Source organism: Microtus pennsylvanicus, chromosome 3, assembly GCF_037038515.1.
Source record: "Microtus pennsylvanicus isolate mMicPen1 chromosome 3, mMicPen1.hap1, whole genome shotgun sequence".
NCBI classification, from domain to species: Eukaryota; Metazoa; Chordata; class Mammalia; order Rodentia; family Cricetidae; genus Microtus; species Microtus pennsylvanicus.
In genome coordinates this window covers 1,458,037-1,474,028 of record NC_134581.1, presented here as the reverse complement: position 1 = coordinate 1,474,028, position 15,992 = coordinate 1,458,037, and the positions used below count along the sequence as shown (strand labels likewise).

General features: G+C 43.9%; 2 protein-coding genes across 9 annotated transcripts in view; both read left to right on the top strand.

Annotated features, from left to right (window-relative positions):
- Topaz1 (testis and ovary specific TOPAZ 1) overlaps nucleotides 1-3,375 on the top strand; it is an 85,783-nt gene extending 82,408 nt beyond the window's left edge. Inside the window, exons 19-20 of the mRNA XM_075964061.1 lie at nucleotides 635-818; nucleotides 3,140-3,375. Of these exons, the coding sequence (XP_075820176.1) occupies nucleotides 635-818; nucleotides 3,140-3,359 (404 nt within the window). The 3' untranslated portion in view covers nucleotides 3,360-3,375. The remainder of the gene's footprint in view (nucleotides 1-634; nucleotides 819-3,139) is intronic.
- Nucleotides 3,376-6,017: 2,642 nt separating this feature from the next.
- Nucleotides 6,018-15,992, top strand: part of Tcaim (T cell activation inhibitor, mitochondrial) — a 30,472-nt gene continuing 20,497 nt past the window's right edge. For 3 of the 8 annotated variants that reach the window (XM_075964058.1, XM_075964053.1, XM_075964052.1), the window contains exons 1-5: nucleotides 6,018-6,125; nucleotides 7,062-7,154; nucleotides 9,205-9,274; nucleotides 10,287-10,422; nucleotides 14,059-14,215. Coding sequence is in view for 4 of the 8 variants with exons in the window: in XM_075964053.1 (XP_075820168.1) it covers nucleotides 9,216-9,274; nucleotides 10,287-10,422; nucleotides 14,059-14,215 (352 nt within the window). In the remaining 4 variants the exon portion in view is untranslated. Of the gene's footprint in view, nucleotides 6,442-7,061; nucleotides 7,155-9,204; nucleotides 9,275-10,286; nucleotides 10,423-14,058; nucleotides 14,216-15,992 lie in introns of those variants that run through there. The other 5 variants (XM_075964054.1, XM_075964059.1, XM_075964055.1 and 2 more) reach the window with 5 other exon arrangements.

Genomic DNA, 15,992 nt, shown 5'->3' with positions numbered 1-15,992 from the left:
GTCTGTTCTGACCTGTGGAGTTGTTGATGGCGATGGCCATATGCAGGGTGGAACTGCACTTGGTGTCCTGTGCTCAGCACTTGCCAGGCAGAGTAGGAACAGAAACAGCCTCAGCGTCCGAAGTGCTGAGATTAGAGGCATGTACCACCACAGCCTACCACTTATTGATTATTCTGCAGTTATGTCATATACATTATTATGACTTGAAAAAATGGGCATTTGCCACAGTAAAACGCAAAGGTCATGTTTCAGAGTTCTCATAAAGAGTAGAATCTAGGGGCTGGAGAGATGGCTCAGTGGTTAAGAGCATTGCCTGCTCTTCCAAAGGCTCTGAGTTCAATTCCCAGCAACCACATGGTGGCTCACAACCATCTGTAATGAGGTCTGGTGCCCTCTTCTGGCCTGCAGACATACATACAGATAGACTATTGTATACATAATAAATAAATAAATATTTTTTTAAAAAAAGAGTAGTATCTAATGTACCAAGATGCTCACTATCATAAAAGGTGTAATAAATATGCAAATGCAAAAGTTACCCTGCCCTATAAGTAGCTCCCAGCTGAACGCTTAAACAGTTTTAAGTCTTACCCATTGAGGTTTGGTGACGTGTGACCTGTTGTTTAATTTTTAGGTGCTCTTTCACTGGGCTGCTACCCACCATTAGAAGGGAACTTAAACCGGGAAATTCTACTGATTCCTTCTTATTTATCTGAGATTGAAATGCTTTTAGCTATTGAAATATTTCTGGTGTCTAATGCTAGCAGTATTCAGAGCCCAGGAACTTCTATACAGGTGCTGCAGATCGTTTTGAAAAGGTGGGTTAACAGAATGCCAGCCGCTGCATTCTGAACATAGATGTGGCTCCACACTGCTCTAGAATGCGGTGTCTGCGCCTTGTGTTTGTTTACATGTACATACACATATATTATGAACCTGGATGACATTTAAACTGAGAAAGAACAAGAACTACTTGAAACTAAAAATCACACAAGTTAAAGGGTTGTTGATGAACTTCAGTAGTAGAGTGTAGATGCATGAGAACCAAAATAAAGGCCAAACAGGTTAACCCCAGTAAACAGACATAAGATAGGGATCTTCTTTAAATACCAACCTTCCTGTGTTAAAAAGGGTCTTTATCTAAAAACTTTAGCTATGAATCTCTTCTTTATTCAAGAAGGAGAAACTGCAGTCAGCATCTCTAACAAAACCCCTCAGATCCAGTTGGCTCATGGCAGATGCTCCCTGACATCTCATACTTGTTGAATAGAGCTGCGGGCTGTGTTCCTGCCGCCCCAGCTCCTGGTCGCCTGACTAGCTTATGCCCTGAAATAACAACACACAAACTGTATTCTTTTAAACACTGCTTGGCCCATTATATCTAGCCTCTTCTCGGCTGACTCTCGTACCTGGACTAGCCCATTTCTATTAATGTGTGTAGCACCCCAAGGTGTGCTTACCGGGAAGATTCTAGCCTACGTCCATCCTGGGTCGGAGCTTCATCGCGTCTGCTCCAGAGAGCAGCAGCCTCGCATCTGAGCTCACTTCCTCTTCCTCCCAGCACTGTGTTCTGTTTACTCCACCCACCTATGTTTTAACCCATCAGGGCCAAGCAGTTTCTTTATTAATAAACCAATGACCTTCCTCCATCACATACTCAACCGATGAATGTGCTTTCTCCATTGTTGTAGGAGTCATTTGGCCCCGTTTGTTTGTTTGTTTGTTTGTTTGTAGACAGGATTTCTCTATATAACAACCCTGGGTGTTCTGGACCTCACTCTATAGACCAGGCTTCTCAGAGATCCGCCTGCCTCTGCCTCCCAAGTGTTGTGATTGAAGGTGAGCACCACACCCAGCTGTGTAGCCCTGTTTAACAGAGGAAACCATTTTACTTGCACTTTTAAAACCCCTTTGTTCTTGTTGCTCTGTTTTTAGCAGGGGATGGGCTTCCTTTCTTTGACACTGCACACTATGTGGCATGAGGTGTCTGAGTTTTATTCTTAAAAGAATTTGATTTCTTCTTGCATCCATTTCCCACACATGCAGCCCCTGTATTCATTGTTGAATGTGAGGGTAGTTGTAGTCCTAGTTCGTGACCAATGACATCCCTAGAGCTTTGATTTTTATGAAGGTCGATATACTTTGTCTTGCTTGTGTGCTGATCCCTGCCTTGGGGTGCTAACCTCTACTGAGTCTTTTTTCATTTTTAAACATTGAGAATATGGCACCTATTCAGTTTTCCAATCTTTCAAACTCTAGAGTGCCTCATTTAGTTTAGGAGTCCCCAGAAAGCACTTTTGAAGGGCGAGCCAGTGTTAATTTAGGTAGAACCATTCTTAGAACTCGATGCTCACTGACTCCAAAGTACCAAGAGCAAAAAGCAAGAGCCCCCCCCCCAAAAAAATGGCTGGGTGGTGGTGGTCCATACCTTTATTTAATCCCAGCACTCGGGAGGCAGAGGCAGGCAGATCTTTGTAAGTTCGAGGCCAACCTGGTCAACAAGAGCTAGTTCCAAGACAGGCTCCAAACCTACAGAGAAACCCTGTCTCGGAAAAAAAAAAAAAAGCAAGAAAACCATAATATCACATATTTTAAATATGTTTAACTATTTCCTTTATCCAGAAGAAAAGCTACCATAAATTAAGAATTTCATGCCTCTAAACATAATCATAATTAATGGCAGATGGAGTTTAAAAAAAATTTAATACCTAATGAAGTACCCAAGTCAGGGCCAAAGAAAACCACACAGTGCTACAGTTGTTACTGAATGTTAGCTGCATGCTAAGTACTTGCTTGAAACTAGAAATAACTAATGCCAAGAGAAAACTAATGTTATTATTAATAATTTAAGATGTATTGTACTTAATACGAGCTTATTCAGCTTAATATTTACAGTTCTTACCTTTGTAAATACAAATAGACAGGTAGCCAGCTGTGTTCTAGAGCAGTGTTTCTCAAACTACCCATGGCCACTGGGTCCTGATATAAAATGCCTCTCAACTGCAAACCATGGTCCAAAAAGTTTAACATCACTGCTAAAAAACAGGATGATAGTTTGGAACCAATAAATACAAGTGACTCTCCCACAGAAACCACACTGCTTCTGCTGAGAGTCTCTGCTTTTGTGTTCACTTTACAGAACTGAAGAAAGCAAACCTCAAAACAAGGATGACTACCATGCTGCAGTAGAGAGACTGATCATGGCTGCTCGCATATCGGACCCCAAGCTTTTCATCAAACACATGACGGTCAACATTTACAAGGAGCAGGTGTACAGTCTGGAGCAGCGCTCTGCCCTCAAGTGGTTGAAAGAGAATTTGAAGTGGGCTGGAAACATTTGGCTTTTCACTAACCATTAGTTAATAAACGTGTTGTTGTTGGGTTTTTTTTTAAGTTCAAGTAATCATTGTTGAAAATAAAAGACAATAAAAATAGTTCTCATTGTGAGTCAGCATTTGTATCTTATCGACACTAGAAATTATCAAACAGTTTTCAAGTAATAAATTTCATTTGCTTGCAATAGTTTTATTAACAATAAAAAGTGATTTTTAAAATTGCTTTTTACTTAAATTTAGAAGGACCTAAGTATTAAATTCCTTTTAAATGGTGTAGTTCAAAGAGTTGAGAAGCCTTCACTGAATGCAAGACCTCCCGCAGGGTACCCAGTGCAGGGGAGGTGGGGGCAACACGGAACTGGACACAACATGATGACGCTAAGAGCCACCAGATTCTACAAATGACTTTGCCGTACTCTGTTGAAATATGAGCGGCGGGCTGTGCCCCTGGCACCCGGCCGCCTGCACGGCTAGCTTTATACCCAAAATAATTACACGGAAATTGTATTCTTTTTAAACACTGCTTGGCCCATTAGTTCCAGCCTCTTATTGGCTAGCTCTTACATATTGATATAACCCATTTCTAATACTCTGTGTAGCCCACGAGGTGGCGTACCAGGGAAGATCTTAACCTGTGTCTGTCTGGAGTGGGAGAATCATGGCGGCTGCCTGACTCAGCTTCTTTCTCCCAGCATTCTGTTCTGTCTACTCTGCCTAATTTTCTGTCCTATTAGGACCACGCAATTTTCTTTATTAGTTAACCAATGAAAGCAACAGATAAGATACAAGACCCACCTCCATCAGTAGTCAGGGTTACCACTGCCGCAATAAAGCACCCATTGTTGTCTGAGGTTTCTGTCCTGCGTCGTCCTGCAGTCATTCCGTCCCAAAGAATCACACAGAGGTCTACATCTATTATAAACTGATTGGCCCAGCATTTCAGGCTCTTCTTATTAACTAACTCTTGTAACTTATATTAGCCCATAATTCTTGTCTGAGTTAGCCATGTGGTTTGGTACCTTTTTCGGTGAGGCAGTCACATCTTGCTTCCTCTGAGGCTGGGTCAGTGTTTATTTAAAATACAAGTGATAGGATACAGACCATTGTCCCATAGCAACCCATGACCAAAAGCAACTTGGAGATAAAAAGTTTATTTGACTTAAACTTCCACATCATAGTTCATACCTGATGGGAGTCAGGGCCGGAACCCAAACATGGCAGGAACCTGAAGGCAGGGGCTGATGGTACTGACTTGTTCCCCAAGGCTTGCTCAGCCTGCTTTCTTAGAGGACCGAGGACCAGCAGCCCACAATGGGCTGGGCCCTCCCCCACTGATCACTAATTGAGAAAATGCCTTACAGCTGGATATCAGAGGTATTTCCTCAGCTGAGGCTCCTTCCTCTCATGATTCTAGTATGTGTCAAGTTGACATAAAATTAGCCAGCACAGACTTAAAATACTGAAATTCAGAGAGCATTATACCAAACGTTTAAATTACCCTCAACAATTTTTAGTGTCCATGATTCTTTATTAATACATATATAAAATGGGAGGCACACACCTGCCACATCCATGTGGAAGTTGCAAGACAGCTTTTGGGAATTTGTTCTTTCCTTCCTTCCACCTTTATCTGGTGATCAAACCGAGGTGGTCAGGCTTGTGGGTCTGACAGCAAATACCTTTATCTGCTGAGCAACCTGACCAGCACACAACTGTAGGATTTTTGACAATGTGTGACTCACGCGTTGTTAGATATTGCTAAAGAAAATATTAAACAAATGTGCCAAAAGTTAACTAACAAGGATTGTTTCAAAGCACTAGGAAGTCATCTTCAGTGTCTGTAGCCTCTTCTCTTTAATGGAACCCTCATTCTTAATACTGTAAACTACAAATTCAAGTCTTTAAGGATAAAAAAAAAAGCTCTAACTAGGGTAATAAATGGACAAGTGGTGAGCAGGGGGCACAAGGTATTTAAAGGAGTTCTCAAAATAAAGTCAGTATCTTAAGTCTATGGTCCCAGCACTCTTAAGCCTGATTGAAGTGTGGCAGGCACACTGCCAGAGTCACGAGATGAATACAGCGAGGGAATTCTCACGGGCAATTACAAACCACGCTCAAACAACCTAGAGACTGGGGCTGCAGCAATGCTGGTCGCAAGGTTGCCCCCGGGAGAGCGAAGATTCCTCCAAGAGACGGGACAGGACTGGGCTTGGCACTGGGAAAACGCAGGCAAGCCTGTCGACCAAGCCAAGAGGTAGCATTAGTCAAAGGAGCAGTTACTGTTCCATCTTTTGCAGTTCTGGATATCAAAGTTAGGGCGTGACATAAAGTTGAAAGCCCATGCTAACTGAGAACACTACATTTAAAAATAGCCTAGTAGCAAGGAGTGGTAGCTGCAAGTTCAAGGCCAGCACGGGATACAGTGGGAGACGCCGTCTCGAATGGTACCGAGTAAATCCAGATAATGCTAGAGGCAAAGCCAAGTAGGAAATGTAGGCCAGAGAGGAACAGGAGACTTCAAACTCAGCTGTAGCTGGGAAGCAGATCAATACTTCCAACGGCTGCTCAGCGAGCTTTAGCGTTCGCAGAGCGCCCCGCGCCGCCCCCTATACCCCTCAGGCAAGGGAGCTGCGCACGCGCGCATTCGCCCCGCCCCCTGGCTCCGGCTCCTCCTTCACCTTTGCTCTTCGTCCCACCCCCACCTCCACCTCCCCGCCAATCATCTTTCTCCCTCAGACCCAGTCGGCGCCAGAGCGCAGGCTGTGTCTTCCGAAGCCCGCAGGTAGCGGGGTAAGGACACAAACTCCTGCGGCTTTGCAGCGGGGAGGGAGGAAGGCCACCGACAGACGGCCGCAGCCCCGGCCGGAGAGCGGCTCGCAGGCCGGCCGGCCGTGCGCAGGCGTTCTGGGAGGAAGGCCGCTCCGCCGTAGCCAATGAGCACGGGTGCTGCGGCCTTCTCTCCGGTCAGGGTGACCCGGGCTTGCGCGGGCCTGAGGCAGTGAGCGAGGCCTGTCAGGACCTCCTTGCTTAGCACAAGTTGACCAGGGACTCCACCCTTGCCCAGAGCTCGACCTGTGAGTGCCTGAGGCACGGGCGAGGCCTCCAGGTGGGAGCTGGGTTTAGGCTGTGGGGAGAGCCTGGCGGCTGGTGGGGCAGTGGGAGGCCAAGTTGCGGGCCCTCCAGTTCACCTCTAGACCTGCAGTCAAACTGAGTAGTCTCCTAGAGGGGAGGTGGGAAGTGTAGTCCTTGAGAGGGTGCACTACACCACTAAAGAACTTAGTGACTTTGCTAATTAATAGAATTAAAATACAAATTGTGAAGATTCACAGTTATTGCTGTGAATATGTGTGGGAGTGTTCTTTAAGGGTGTAGGGAAATGGCCAAAGGAAACGCGATCAGGCGGAATTGATCAGTGTGGGACCACTGGAGGCTTAATATAGAGGTCATATAGTTGTCGTCTTTTAAGGTATCAAAAGCTTGGTTGCTTGGTTGACTGAAGGAAGCATTTATCCCCAGATGGCCCTCCGAAAAGGAACTGGAGATGCCTGATACCCCTTTGCTTAGTGTTGATGAAGGGATTTTAAGCTCAGGGAAATTGAAACGCTAGCGCGGGTACGCTGTGAAAAATCTAGTCCTCCATCATGGGAAGGACCAAAAGACTTGCCCTACACTAATCCTATAGGATGCAGACGGAAGAGCCTTGGTTAACTCCTTTTCTCCTGCCAGTTCTTAGGGTTGGCGACTGACGCTCAGCTGGATGACTTACATTCAGTGGGTTTGATTGGACCCTGGATACACAGCACCAAGGCCTGTATATAGGTGAGGCTGGGCCAGCAGTACCAGTATCCTTGAAATGAAGTGTTTGCAACCATCCTGTTTTCTCCTGTGCCTTTGATCTTCAATTGTGTGGATCTCCAGCAAGAGATATAAAAAGGAAGCTAACGAACTTGTTATCCATTGATGTATCTAATACTGTTCCCCGATTTTGCTGTTCTTGTCTACTTTTTACCCTACTCTAAGTAGGGAGCCTAAAAGCAACGGAAAAACTAATGTCAGGTCTCTGGGTGAGAGGGTGCATGCTTTTAATCCCAGCACTACAGAGGCAGAGGCAAATGGATCTCTATGAGCTGGATGGTAGCCTGGTCTACATAGTGAGCTCCAGGCCAGCCAAGTCTATATAGTGAGATCTTGTCTACAAAAACAAAAACAAGATAAGAAAGAAATGCATGGTTTTACCATTACTTGAGAGAACAAATTTCTTCTAAAACCTCACTATAGTTACAAAGAATAGTTACACTTTACTAACGTGAGAGTGGTGGGAGACTTAGTTAAAATAAATTACTTTCAAATACAAATAGTGCCAAGAGGCTGAAGCTACTTCAGTACTTGTCAAACATACTGGCCAGAGGCAGTTGGGTCTGCACAGCAGTTCCGGGCCAGCCTGAGCTACAGAGAGTGTTGCAGGCCTCGGGGAAGAAGGGGAAGGAACGGAACAGAAGGCATTATCGCTATCAAGCAGGTCCAAGAACTCATTTATACCAGTGTGTAATTGGCTGCCTTCTGTCCACATAGCAGACCATTTCCTTGGCACAAGGCATTCCAGGGTGTCCTCTCCCATGGCTCTGTGCGAGTCTAAATCATTGCGTTTGCGTGTGTCTGTGTCCCTCTTCTCCACCCCCTCTTCCTGCTCTGTAAGTTTAGTGCAAACAGCAGTTGTCTTAATGCTTGTTTAGTGTTTTACCTTGGACCTAACACAGCACTCGGTGAATGCTCATCGGTACAGTGGTGAGGTAGGAATCAGAATGCTGGTAGACTGTGCCTGTAGTCGCCGGGTCCTGTGGCTGCCGCAGGTGGGCTAGGCTTTTGAAGCTAGAGTCACCAGCATCTCACAGCCCGCAGTCCTCTGTGCTGCCGTCTGTAGCAGTGGAAGAGACAAGACAGTCCCTTGCTGCTGGCTGTGCAGACCGAGTTCATCCAGAGATTTTACTCAGCTGAAGCTGAGATCTTGATTTACACTGCAGAAAAAGAATTTCCGGGTAAGACAATATGAAGACAGGCTAGAGTTTATTTTATTTTTATTTATTTTTTGTCTTTGTTTTTCGAGACAGGGTTTCTCTGTAGCTTTGGAACCTGTCCTGGAACTAGCTCTTGTAGACCAGGCTGGCCTTGAACTCACAAAGATCTGTCTGCCTCTACCTCCTGAGTGCTGGAATTAAAGGCATGCGCCACCACCGCCTGGCTCAGGTTAGAGTTTATTAAGAAAAGATTTTCATATAAATATAAGGGTATATATAACAAGAAACTTATTTCTCCTCACAAAGGTAATAATGATAGGAAGTTCATATTATATGTCAAATACACATGACCCTGGCCTGGGAAGATGGGTCCAGATTCCCCTGGATAACATATTCCAGTGGAGAAACAGTTATGTGAGCTTTCAGTGACAGGATAGAAGAGTCATCAGTACCTGGTGGCACTGTCTGAGAAGGCTGTGGACTCTTTAGGCAGGAGGAAGAGCCTTGTTGGAAGAAGTACATCAGTCTCTGCACCCCACTTTCTGTTCTTTCTGATCCCTCCTGCCACCATGCGTTCCCCGCTGAGTGTTGTGTCTTACCTGCTGATGGACCACATCCCCTTCTGGAACTTAGCCAAAAAAAAAAAAAAAGAAAAGAAAAGAAAAAAAACACCTATTTCTCCTTATGTTGCTCTTGTCGGGATATTTTTGTATCACAGCAACAGAAAAATACTAGAGTTTTATATATGTTTTATTAGGTTAATACTTAAGCATTTCACTTTGAGGATAGTAACATAATGGTTATATCTCGAATTTCACCTGTTCAGCTCTTCTGTTTGCTTGTTCATCTGTCAGGCAATTAATGGATGCTTGGAGGTTGCCGTGCGTATTCAGAAATGTTTTGCCACCTGAAGCCTTTGAGGAGGTAAGCCCTGTGGTCCACTCTGTTTCTTTAGGGGAAGGTCTGTTATGTATTGAGCTCATTTCAACTTGTTTTTCAGATCCTGAAACTGTCTCGTTTTATGGTTTTAGGCAGGAACAACAACAACAACAGAGATAAAATTCATCTGCGCAGCCAAATTGTCTAAGGCTCCATTCAGAGCAGGAGATAGCAGATCCTCACAGGATCGTTCTGTCTGGAAGACTAAAGATTAAACTGCCCAGTGCAGCATTGTGTTCCCCAACTGTAGAGCACTTAGCTTGGTGTTTTAGAGTTTAAGAGACAATGACTATAATAAGAACAAAAATTCCTCCTCCTGGTGCACAGTAGATACACGGCAGTTATACAAACAAGTACACGTGGGTGGAGACGTTTGTGCACAGTGGAGTATGGGGCTTAGAAATCAGGTAAAAGGAGAATAAGGGGGGAGATTGGGGCTTATCTGAGGGCTACAGTGGCATGCGTCATGGTTTGAGAAAAGTCAGCCTCAGTCTGGTAGCAGAGAAAGTATTGACTCTAGAATCAATTGATTCTGGAATCTCTATCATCGTAACAGTACAAAACCATTTTCAAGGACTCAGCATACCTGATTGTTTGCAAAGCGTGCCCGATACTTAGAGACTTTTTACAATAATTAGGATGGAAAATATAAATTGCAGTATTAACAAATAGGCACTGTGGAATTGCTTCCCAAGAATTGTAAGTCATTTCCTTTGAGCTCAGAAACGTAGTATTATTGAAGTATTCATTGAGGAAAACAAAAGGTACTTCAAGAACAGTCCAGACAGTTTGGTGCACAGTTTAAGAAAGAGAATGTCACGTTGTCTGACTGGAATGTGTTTCCGCTCTAGAGCCTCCAGTTAGAAACCAGACAGACTGCAGCAAATCCGTTTCTGTGTTGTTGTGGTGGTTTTTCTCCGCTCTGTGCTTGTAGGTTGGCTGTCACGTGCATGGTAGATGTGTGCTTGTTCCAGAGAGTAACACCTGTGTCTGACAGGTTCTGCCTGAAGAAGACCCTCCCTCACTGGCTTCCCTCCTCTCGGGCTCTGTCAGGAGCAGAAGCCATCAATGCCTTAAGACCTTTCTACTTTGCAGTTCATCCCGATTTCTTTGGACAGCACCCCAGGGAAAGGGTAAACACTTAAATATTTTTTTTAACTCGTTGTCTATATGTCTAGTTGATTTACCTTTGAGCCAGTATAATAAATAAAGTTCTGTAAGTTTTGGATTATCCTGTCATGGTAATGTTTGACACCGAAGCAATACTTACTTGAAAAATAATAAAGTTTCACATTAATAAATTTAGCAAATATTTATAATGTTAGAAACTGAAGCCATTGTTTATTCAAAGCTGTCATTATTTCTATAAACAATAAAGTTGCCACATAAATTCAAGAGTCTACTAATCATGTTTCCTGTACTAGTTTTTGGAGTAAAACGGAAGACTTGAGGAAAAAAACCTTTCTTACCTGATGGAGCCTTTCTCTGAGGATACGCTAGGCAGATTGTCAGTGCCTGGGGATTTCCCAGCATGCTGTGTGCTGCCAAGCTGGTGCTGCGTGTTTTGTGCTCAGGGGGTACAAACTGACAAAAGCCCTGGGGAAAGCTCAGAACCGTCAAGATTTTTTTAACATTAGATGATGATATCACAGAGCTAAGAGCATTAGCGTTCTCACTGGTCCCTTTGTTTTCATTAACTTTGATCCCTGATTGAACTTGAAATACTAAACCCTGGACACCAGGCTCAAGCGAACGTCCCTGCTCAGTGGCGCACCTTGAACATGGCTGCACATCACTCCTGGGCATGAAGACCTGGCTGTGAGTCTGCACTGTGGAGCAGCCAAGCGCTTGCCCTCAGCCATGTGACCTGTCCACTGCCAGCAAACCTGCTCTAGTAAACCTTGCATATACCAGCCCTTCTGAGCTCTGTCCATTGGGGACGCTCACTGCTCTCTCAGCTTGGATGGCCCTTGCAGATAACCCAGAGATGCCTCATCTCTCCTTTCAGTGAGCTCCCAGGCTGCCTTCCTTTCCAGTGTTCCTCTTCTTACCTATTAGTATTTTCTCTATTTCTGTGTTCCTTCCCGTGTGCCCCATCGTACTTATTAGGTTTATTGTTTGTCTCCTGTCATCAGTGAAATGCAGGGTCCACGAAGGCTTCTAACCCAACTGACCATTACTCAGCATAGACTCTTCCCTGGCTCACCAAAAGCTTGCCTTCTGCAGAGGACAGATGCAAGCTCCAAGTGCTTGTCCCTTCCTTCTCCAAATGCAGGATTTCACACTGGCACCCACTGGTGTGGTTCTTTTCCTTTTAATACTCCAATTTTAAAATATGTGATACTAATAGATTAAAAAAAATCACAGCTAGGGGGCTGGAGAGATGGCTCAGAGGTTAAGAGCTTTGCCTGCTCTTCCAAAGGTCCTGAGTTCAATTCCCAGAAACCACATGGTGGCTCACAACCATCTGTAATGAGGTCTGGTGCTCTCTTCTGGCCTGCAGGCATACACGCAGACAGAATATTGTATACATAATAAATAAATAAATGTTTTAAAAAATCACCGCTAAATACAAAGTTCACTTAAAAATCTCAGTCTGATCCCTCTTTCCTTTATCCCATTCCTGTTCACTTCCTATTGATCTTTGCTTTTGTTGACTTCTGGGTTACCCTTCCATTGTTTCTTTTGACAGAAATGAAAACATCAAAAGTAACTTTGAAGATTGCAGTTTTATTTTGGATAGAGTTTGGGTTTGGTTTTGAGACAGGGTGTTACTATGTGGCTTAGGCTACCCTCAAACTCAAGACATTCCTTCACCTGCCTTAACTTCCCAAATAAGGGGATTCTGGTTTGTACCACGAAGCTCTAGTCCACTTGTTTTGTTTTGTTTTGTTTTGGTCTTGTTTTCCAAGAGTGCCTCACGACGTAACTCAAGTTGACCTCAGACTTGCTATGAATCCCAGACTGAACTGAAGCCAACAACCACCTTGCCTTAGATGTGACATCTTTCACTCTGTAGATGACCTGGCTGGTTAGGCAGGTGTCCTCCCTCCAAAAGCTTGGTGCTTGGTTTAAAAGGATGGCTTTCTCTGATTGGGATCAAGTGTATCCCAGTAGCTGCTCCACTACCAGAACCTCCAAACTCACCCAGCTGCTGGTATTTTAGGAGTGTACCCCTGCATGCAGCAAGATTTAGCTCAGTCATAAGAAGGTACCCAAACTTGCCTAGGGATTCTCCTGAACAAGCATTTAATATAGTAAGTTCTAGAAACAAATATGCAAAGTGATTTCCACTCTCAAGTATTGTTTTCAGGAAAAGAGATTTAAATAGTCAGTTGTTATTGCCAGTCATGCCCACCTTAATTCCAGCAGGGCCAGGCAGACAAGGCCTTGCTAAAAACACCAACAGAAAACAAACAAAAAACCACCAATTGTTATTAATCCAAGCCTGGAAATGTGCAGCTTCACAGCCTTCTGGAGACTCAGACAGAGAAACCTCAAATTCAACTTGAAGGTCATCCTAGGCTTAATTGAGAGACTTAAAAAAATAACAGTAATAAGGCTAGCACGATGGCTCAGCCAGGAAAGGCGTTTACTGCCAAGGTGGTCAGCCTGAGCTCAATCCCTGTGTCCATGTGGCGGGAGAAAAGAACGATTCCTGGAAATTGATCTCTGGCTTCCACACATGTGTGTAACACGTACACACAAAGTAAACATAACAAAAGGGGCAGTTACTGTTCACATCATTCTGTTACCAACAGTACTTCTTTCTTCTATAGCAATTGTCCTTGAAATCCCTCTGTGTCTGTCCTCTCTATCCTGTTCCCTTCTGCGGACTGTGTAGTCCTCCAGTAATTGAGAAGTTGCCATGGTCATACATGTCGAAGAGCCTGTTAAAGCCCTTTACTATAAAATAAGCTATATTTTCTCCTATTTAGTTATGTGCCTTTATGACATTGCTTACTACGTGTATATGGATTTTTCTTAGTTTTTCTAACTTTTTTTTTTATAAAGAGATGTATCTCAATGGTCTGTTATGGAGATACTAATAGAGATAATAGATCCAATTATATGATCATTAATTTATTGCTTTGGGAGAGTAGTCATAACTGAGCTGCTCTTACTCCTAAGTGAAGAAGGAATCCAGTCACACTTTACCCTGATGCTTCCATGGGTCTGTGTTGTATCTCACCTTCAGCTGTTATCCATCACACACCCTGGAATGTGGAGCTAGCTTTTTTACCAAATGGCTAAGAGATCCCAGCACTTCCTTAAGGCGTGTGTGTGTGTGTCTGTGTCAGTGTTGGGCTGAGTGAGTGCAAGTGCCCATGGAGGCCAGAGAAGCACTGGATCCCCTGGAGATGGAGCTCCAGGCAGTTGTACTCTGTCAGCTGGGTGCTGGGAACTGAACACAGGTCCTCTGCGAGAGCAACCTGTGCTCTAAACCACTTAGCCTCCAGGTCTCAGGTTTTTGTTTGTTTGTTTTAAGACAAACACTGTGTAGGTCTCCCTGTGTAGCTCAAGCTGGAGTGGAACTTGGAGCTCACTGTGTAGACCACTATGTAGGCTAGCCTTGAACTCACAGGGCTCTGGCTGCTTTTGCCTCCAAGTGCTGGAATAAAAGCCATGTGCCACAATGTCAGGTTCCCTCCACATTTTTAACAGTAGATTACTTACTATCTTCAATACATTTAAGGACCACAAATAATTTCTTCTTTCTTTATTCACATGTAAATGCCCTTATGGTTTGTTTTTGTTTTTTTCCCTAGGAAATCAATGAAAATTCTCTTAAGAGATTAAGTGTCTACTTAGAAAATCTCCAGAAACCAGGCTTCAAGTCTCTGAAACCAACTCAGCTTACATTTTATATAAGAGAAAAAACAGCTCAGAACTCCTTGGAAGGCCAGGAACCTACCAATACTTCTGGTAAGTTGTTTTATTTCTAGTGTGTCCCTCTCCAGCTTCAAGGAAAACGTGTTCATTATGTCTGACATTGCCAGAATACCTTTGGATGAAAGCCTTGATTGTTGAAAAATACCATATAATTGGTTTCCTAGAATTAGATTCTGTTCCTAACCGCATATGTTCAAACATTTTATTTTCCTAAATATTCCATCCAAATGTTAGGGTTCATGCCTTTAATCCCAGTACTTGGGAGGCAGAGGCAGGCAGATCTCTGTGAGTTTGAGGCCAGCCTGGTCTACGTAGTGAGCTCTAGACCAGCCGTGATGGTGTATAGCCAAACTCTAGAGTAAGGCCCTGTACCAAACAACAAAAGCCCCAAAGTATTCCTGTTTATGGTCTCCCAAATCTCAACATTCACACTTTGAAACCTACAGTGTTCCTTTTCTTCCTGTCTCTGTGAAGGTAGAATGTTTAACTGTTTGTGACCTACTGACATCTGCCCTACTTCCAAAGACCACAGAGACAGAGTAGGGTCTTGAACTCAAGTGTCTAAACTTCCACCTGATGCTGTTTTTACACAGCCTTCTCTCTAAGCACCTACTTTCCCATCAGAATGAAGTAAGGTTGACAAGTAGGACCTCTAGCTGTGGCTGCATACCTGTTACCCCAGTGTGATGATATTGTGTTTGTGCTGTAACATATAACACTTACCTGAGGATCAGAGTGTGGAGCTAAACCACTAGTTAGCTATGGAGGTCAGGCAGAGGTGGTGCACACACCTTTAATCCCAGCACTCAGGAGGCAGAGGCAGACACCTCTGTGAGTTCAAGGCCACCTTGGGCTACACTAGATTAACCCAGTCTCAAGAGAAAAAGAGCCAGGAGGGGGTGGCTCACACCTTTGATCCCAGTAATTGGGAGTCACACGCATCTAATCCTAGGAAGGTGGAGACAGGAAGTGATATGGCTGGGCAGAGAGAGGAATATAAAGTGGGTGGAGACAAGTGCTCAAGGCATTCAGTCTGAGGACTTGCAGAGACAGGATACCCCATTTGGTCTGAAGATTTTGCAGAGGTTAGAACTAGTGGCTGCTGCTCTGCTTCTCAGATGTTTCAGCTTTCACCTCCTAATATCTGACTACAGGTTTTTATTACTAAGACCAATTAGAAATCATGTTACACCCCAGTCCTTGGGATGCTAATGTAGGAAGACTGAGTTTGAAGCCATCCTGGATGGTCAAAGGAAGATCCTGTCTCAAAAATAGACCAAAAAAAAAATGTGAAGAGCTGGATATGTTGGCATGCCCGTGTTCCTAGCCCCCAAGAAGCTTAGGCAGGAGAATTTCTACCAGATGGAGGTTGGCTTGGGCTACATGACAAGATTCTGCCTTTTAAAAAAAGGTAAAGCCCTGCCCTGTCCCTTCTTGAAATATCTGTCCTTGTGGTTATCCTTGAAGAAATAGCTTTATTTTTAAAAGACTTTTAAATAGTTTAAGATTCATTGATTTAAAATGTCTCTGATACATAGAAAATACTTAAACTTCTGCCTGTGATTCCTGACTCTATTATTATTAAAATGAGAGTTGGAGTATTGCATAGAAAACCCCTCATAGTCCCTCAGAACCTCAAATGGAAAGAAGGGCTCCATCTCAAAATCAGGAGAGATTCCATGATCAGGAAATCAGCTGCGTGGTTTGTGTTGGGGACTGCATTCGAGTTCTCCCCGTAATGGAAAGAAAGAAAGAAAGAAAGAAAGAAAGAAAGAAAGAAAGAAAGAAAGAAAGAAAGAAAGAAAGGCCT